Source organism: Sycon ciliatum, chromosome 6, assembly GCF_964019385.1.
Source record: "Sycon ciliatum chromosome 6, ocSycCili1.1, whole genome shotgun sequence".
NCBI lineage: Eukaryota > Metazoa > Porifera > Calcarea > Leucosolenida > Sycettidae > Sycon > Sycon ciliatum.
In genome coordinates, this window is record NC_088648.1 from 22581508 (window position 1) to 22588277 (window position 6770).

Sequence of the window (6770 nt, forward strand, 5' to 3'; positions counted from 1 at the left end):
GACTGCACTCTGTAAGACTGTAGTGCCAGTAAGCATGGTAAGAGACGTCTAGATCTGTGGTTGAAAAGGCGCGGAGTTTGAACGCGTCTATCTCGTGAAAAACCCATCCATACCGGCTGTGGCATGGCAGACAGTCTGTGTCACTTTGCAGCGACTGTCGATTGTCGATGGTCTCTGAGGTGCTAAATGCTCAGCGCTCACCAATCAGTCCAGTCATGTGGTGGCTTACATATCGGACTACTTTGTAATGTCAGAGCCAGGGTCAGAGCTCCTACCCGCGCCGATGATCAGGCAAACGTATGGTGGAAGGTCGCACGCTTTTGCTGTTGCTTGTGCGGTTTTGCTGTTTATCGCAGTTAGCGAACGGGGCCGGGCGCTCTGTCACTGTGTATGTGTGAGGTAAGCGAACGTTAGCACGTCAGGACGACGAAGCATCGGGTGTTCAACTACTTCGCCAGCTCCGCTCGCTGATCGGTGATTTCATGAAATCTCCACAGACGTGCAGACGTGTCAGTTTCCCTGAGTTGGTTTCAGCGCTTTTTATAGCCCTTCAGGACAGAACCGGTGACCGTCCCTTCAAGACAGTCGCGTCTTCTTTGCAGTCAAGCCATTCATTTGCGGGCGGCAGTTTGGAATCTTTTCCCGTTCCCTAGTAATAGCAGGAGACGCTGGAGTATCAACTATTACTTTGCTTTCCAGCCGCAGTCTGAGTAAACTGTGACTGCTTTTGCCTAGTAGTTTTGGAGAACGACGACCATTCAAATTACGGGGCATTTTATAGCCAGCCCATCTGCGTTGGAAACATTCGAAGCTCGAGCTCTGCGGCCAAGTACTAAGTGGAGACAGTGTGACTCCGTTGTGACGATATAGCCAGGGCGACCATGAGCCAAGTGACGTCGCTCAAGTCCAGGGCTCTGAGTAGCGTGGTCAAGCAGCTGGACCGCTATCTGCAAGCAGTGCCGGAGCTGCCGTTCACCGTCCGCGCAGACCTGCTGCGTCTGGCGTGCAAGCGAGGGCTAATACGAGACGATAACTTGCCACAGGTAATGACTACTAGTATAAGTAAAAGTAAACTCGGACGTCTATTATCCGGGCGCCTTGGGACCGGGCACCGCCCGTATCTCAGATATCTCAGGATAACTCATCTACCCTGTATCATTATCATTCATTTTTTTTAAGCAGTATATTTGGCACGTATTGCACACAGTCATGTTCAGATTCCAGAAAGAATCCATTGATAAAAAAGTGTGGATTTCACAGGTTGGCGGTGACAAAAAAGTACTTGCACATACGAAAAAAAAAGTTCGAACCCCCAAATTCCAAGCATTTTTGCCATAGGAACTCAAGCTGAAGGCGCCTGGTAGAGAGAGGTGCCCGCATCTGAGGCGTCAGGATAAGAGACGTTTGAGTGTAATAATATGCGAGCCTTGTGGGAAAGTAATATCCCGGCCTGGTCAAAAGAGCACACACTGAGACACGGTGTAAGTTGGGGGAAGGGGGGATGAACTGGTGTTTGAACCCCTCAAGTTTTCACACTGCAGTATCCCCCCCCCCCCCCCCTAAAAACTTCGACCTAGTTAGCATGCACATAATGACCATGAATGACATGCACCAGCCATCCTACACATGTGTTATTGTATGCGGCCGTGCACAAGAAAAAAAGGGGGGACCAGCTACGTTCCTGAAGAGGTTGTTGTGAACTACGTTGTAGGTACATGTAAGGAGGTGAGTCAATGGAACCGCTTATGCCATGGGCACTATGTCGCTAGTACACGTACATCGCTGTGCCACGACTTCGCCACAGCATCTCGGCTGATGATGGAATCGCGTGACCAAACCATAGGCATAGAGCCGTTGCAGGTCTCCATGTACATGGCATTGTATACCGTGACCTTATGTCTGATACGGGTCTGTCATGTTGGTTCCAGTCTGGGGAATAAGCACAGTAGAAGATGGTCCGGAAAGTAGAGAAAAGAAAAGAGTGAAGATTGTTTTTAACGAAAACATAACTTTATCAATCCAAGTGTCCCTATCTAACCAGCTTGAGTCTGAATTAGCTGTTATAAGCTATGGGATATTGCAAGGCATGCGATTTGGAATCCAAATTCCCGTGACGTTGTGGTTCAGGTGGGGCTTCCCGGTGTTTTCCCACGTTCTGTACTATTGCTATGCAGTTGCTGACCGACGGCAGCATGACACTGGACTTCAGTCACTCTGATGCTGTGGGCGACGCAGCGCTGGTACTGGTGGCGGCCAAGTGTCCCTATCTAACCAGCTTGAATCTGAACTGGACAGTCAGGGCACAGGACCTCTCCACAGATGGCGTAACCGACGAAGGTATGGTGAGCTGCTGTCCGAGGTTGATGCTAGCGTTGCCTATCTGCGTCCCGTGCCCCCCCCCCTACCCCTCTCCCTACTTCTTATTGAAATTTAGTTGTTTTCTAGTTAGGTTGCAGAAATATTCACCGTGTCAAGCTTGCAAGCCCTGCTGGCAAATGAGGTGCTGCAAGTATATACTTTGATAATACTCAAATCTGTGGACAGCAACTCAGCACAGCTCAGAGGACCGAAGCGCAGCTCTTCGCAATGAAATACGTTTCCGTGAAGCAAAGCATTTTTATAAAGACCTGCAAACCCCACCAAGAGTGCTCGAATACTTTGATAATATGTTGGTGCATTTTGACAATTAACATGCATTATGGCCTCTGTTGCAAACGTATTGAAAAGGTCTCCGTTGAACGTTGTGCGATCTCGTCGCGACTTCGGCTCCTTGCCTGTTTCCTGGCTAGCTGCATGCTGTTGATTTAGTAAAATTGATTCTTTCTCTCTCCTTTCTCTCTCCTTTCTCTCTCCTTTCTCTCTCCTTTCTCTCTCCTTTCTCTCTCCTTTCTCTCTCCTTTCTCTCTCTCTCTCTCTCTCTCTCTCTCTCTCTCTCTCTCTCTCTCTCTCTCTCTCTCTCTCTCTCTCTCTCTCTCTCTCTCTCGCTCTCGCTCTCTCTCTCGCTCTCTCTCTCGCTCTTTCTCTCGCTCTCTCTCTCTTGCTCTCTTTCTGTCGCTGTCTCTGTCTCTCTTGCTCTCTTTCTGTCTCTGTCTCTCTCTCTCTCTGTCTCTCTGTCTCTCTCTCTCTCTCTCTCTCTCTCTCTCTCTCTCTCTCTCTCTCTCTCTCCCTCTCTCTCTCTCTCCCTCTCTCTCTCTCCCTCTCTCTCTCTCTCTCTCTCTCTCTCTCTCTCTCTCTCTCTCTCTCTCTCCCTTTCTCATGCAGGTATACATGCCCTAGCCAAGTCCTGTCCAAACCTGCAATGGCTGCTGTGTCGCAATCGGGGAAACATCACAAGCAGCTCTGTGATAGCCATCACCAAGAGATGTCAGCTGTTGCGCACATTGGACCTTGGTGGATGTATTATCGATGATTCATTGCTGACAGCAGTGGCGGAGAATTGCCATTCCCTGAAAAGCATCAATTTGTCCTTTACATCAGTGAGTACAACCTGCTGAAGATGTACTTCCTCCGCGTCATTAAAATTGTCGCTTCCCAGAGCGATTTTTCGAATTTATTTTGTCCACTCGAAGGGCAAAGAAATCAGCTAAAAATTGAGGCAGAGCATTGTCGACGGACCAAGCTTTAGTTTGTGGCCTCCCGCTTCGCCGCACTTGCAGCTAAGGTCGACGTCTTCATCAGAGTTTGAGGCAGACCCTTCAGCACTCAAGAATACGCTGAAGAAGACGCGCGTTCAAATTCAGGTCAAGAAACTTCGTTTTCAAGCGATCCATGCCTCTAGGTGGCAGGCGATGAAGGCAAGCTAGCATTTTTCAAGTACACTGTAACAACCTTCCAGCCTTCCAGCGGGATAGGGTAAGCAGTTCCGCACCTTCTTTCCTTGGCAAGCGCTTCGCTGATTTTGTCGGTGTTTTCAGACCTGCTGCCTGCGCAGCAACATGAGCCACAAGCAGCGCATTTTAGGAATTTGAGAACACTTTGTTCTTGCCATCATCAACTTCAGCATTTCGTACTCATGAGAGATACCAGGATTCTTATACCCGAGCTTGCAGTCTTGATAAATGCCCACTCGAACAATGTGGGACGGCACGAACTCCAGAAAACGAAATGCCTCTGGGGCGGAATAGTGCGGAGCGCGATGAATTTGCTTGGTGCGGAAGAGAGCTCCGACAAAGTCCGAGACCACCACGGCTTCAGTAACAAGTAGACATTGCGCAGGAAGGGTCGCACCAGTGTTCGAACACAGAAAACAGCGATTCCGACAGTCTGACTAAGACGAGCCAAGTTAATATTGCGATGTGCGAAGCGACAATTTTAATGACGCGGAGGAAGTATCTCTAGCACATCTATTTCTATAATATCATATCAGTGTGCCTCTTTTCATCTCCATCGATCTACCTCTTTGACTGCTTTGTGGTTGGTCTGATCTACTCACCTCCCATCTCCCACCACTTAGAAGCTGCATCAGCACCTTGATCCAAGAGGGTGGTGGCGTTTCTACGGATGCGGAAAACTGGGCCTTTGGCCGAGTCTCACGCAAACCGTGATTTTTTTAAGTCTGCCTTTTCCCTTTTCTTCTTCTTCGTCTCTCTCGCTCGCTTACTCTTTGTCTCTGTCTCTGCCTCTGTGTGTGTGTCTCTCTCTCTCTGCCTCTCTGTCTCTGTCTGCCTGTGTGTTGTCATTATGGATATCAAGCTTTCCCGAACTGTCTGTCTCTCTGTCTCGCTGTTTCTCTGTCTCTTTATCTCCGTCTCTTTCTGCCGATACATTTTCTGCATATCACCATGCCCAGTGCTACATAGGATGGGCTGATGGTGCTTTTCGTCGAATTGAAAATTGAATTTGACTTCTACCTATTCTATGCCAGGTTACAAGCAAAGGATTCGCGTCGTTATGCCACACCGAGTCGGCTTGCTTCCGAACTCTTGAGGTGAGTTTATCGGTCTGTGACTATGGTCCAAAAATGAAAACCACTTTAGAATGCAGCATACATCTACATGTGTCTACTGCCTATTAATTTTGAGGCACAGGCTGCACAGCGTTCATGGTAATAGCATTGCAGAAAACTTCTGTGGGTGTATGTGCTTGCTGTAAGACCAGATATTTTTTACGTCAATTAAAGTTAACGATCTCCGGATTTTTGTGGGTTAGCGAGGTGAAATTCTGATGAATTCCGTATCAAAACCGGCCATGTTCATATCTGTTTTCTACATAAGGGGCCGTCCGGGGTTACCGATTGTTTTTACAAAACGAAAAGTTTTAGTATTTTTCAGCCCCCACCCACCCACCCACCTTTTCTGCAGGTAAAACGAATTCCAATAAAATATTGATGTCAATTTTCGACACCCAGAAGTAACTGGGCATTCTCCATCAGCATTCAATAATTATTTTCAAAACGAAACTCCATCAAACCCACCCACCCACAAACGAAAACATTTCGTTTTGAAAGTATTATTGGTAACCTTGGACGGCCCCTAACGACTTCAAATGTCAACGAAATTTTAAATTCTTTAAATCGTTATAATTAAATGTTCATTAACATTGGTCTTACAGTGTGGTCGGAGCTTAATAACGTTGTGTAGCTAAATATCTTGCTCTTGCTTGTTCATTTTATCTGATGCCACAATTGTAGGAAATCCATGCCACGAACTGTGCACAAATCTGCGATGACGCCATCCAATGTGCTGCTCGCTTGCCCAGCCTGAGCATCTTGATTTTTCACAACTGCCGCCTGGTGACGGAAGCGTCTCGGCTCCATCTCGACGACATACTGCAGAGACAGCAGGGGCGTGCGCGTCGCGAGAGGAGACCGGGTGCCAAGCCACGCCCGGTGCAGATGAGCTGGACGGTGTACTAACTCGGCATGCCAGCATGCTAGCAGTGATGCGCGAGTCGTGAAGCGAGTGCATGAAGCGAGTACATGTATGTAGTGCAGATGACCTGGACGGTGTACTGACTCAGTGCTCCAGCATGCTAGCAGTGATGCACGAGTCGTCAAGCGAGTGTGTCACGCGAGTGTTTACCAAGTTAAGATTACTAGAACATGTGAGTGCGGTCACCATACACACGTGATCAGTCAGAGTGGCCGACACTCGTGTTGCGCTCGTTTTTGGAATCCGGGCTACTCCCAGGCTCCAACAACCATGTTCTGTACCGATTCTGTAACTGCTGTGATACCTTTGACAAGGTTTGACTTTAGGTAATCTGGATACATGTACTTGTATCCTCTTGTTCTTTTATGGAAGATTCAGAGCTTCAAAAACCTGGAGGGAAAAGCAGAAAAGGGAGCACATTGAAAAGTTTTAAATTTGAAAATCATGATTAAATTTTGTGAAAGTCTGCTAACTAATTACTTGCTAAGCCTCTGGCTATAGTAGTTGTTTAGTTAGCACTCAATATGAGTGCTCGAAATGGTTTATAATAGCTAGTCTCTCATTCTATCGATGTTATGTTATGTTACCTTTATTTTACTTCACCATCGATGAATGTATCGATGAATTTTTTCTGACACTGTGGTAATGATCTTGTCACTGTTTTTTTTATAAACAATACATGCATGTACATGTACATGTACATAACTTGTATAACATGACAGCTCTTGATATAGTCCAATGCTTCACTAGTGTTTCTTATTGGCCTTTTGCCTGCTGGGCATGCACGGACATTCAATTGTGCCTGACAAGGATATTTTAGATCATTCTGTTCTGAAACCATCATTTTCCTTGATCTGCAAATCAGGGAGTTGTATTTTACTGCTCCCTGCTGCAAATTGA

The 6770-nt window shown here is 47.1% G+C and overlaps 1 protein-coding gene across 1 annotated transcript; it reads left to right on the plus strand.

Moving 5' to 3' along the window:
• Positions 1 to 263: 263 nt before the first annotated feature.
• Positions 264 to 6770, plus strand: LOC135819718 (protein AMN1 homolog). Its single transcript, XM_065332973.1, has 5 exons — positions 264 to 1043; positions 2175 to 2337; positions 3262 to 3476; positions 4865 to 4927; positions 5630 to 6770. Exons 1-5 carry the CDS (start codon positions 882 to 884, stop codon positions 5852 to 5854), a joined length of 828 nt encoding a protein of 275 aa, XP_065189045.1. The 5' UTR covers positions 264 to 881; the 3' UTR covers positions 5855 to 6770.

What these genes read in the sequence shown, in the direction of transcription:
- LOC135819718 (XM_065332973.1), top strand. Translation starts at nt 882, where the DNA reads ATGAGCCAAGTGACGTCGCTCAAGTCCAGGGCTCTGAGTAGCGTGGTC. An exon ending in GAGACGATAACTTGCCACAG is followed by an intron (nt 1,044 to 2,174) that starts GTAATGACTACT and finishes ATTGCTATGCAG; the next exon opens with TTGCTGACCGACGGCAGCAT. An exon ending in AGATGGCGTAACCGACGAAG is followed by an intron (nt 2,338 to 3,261) that starts GTATGGTGAGCT and finishes TTTCTCATGCAG; the next exon opens with GTATACATGCCCTAGCCAAG.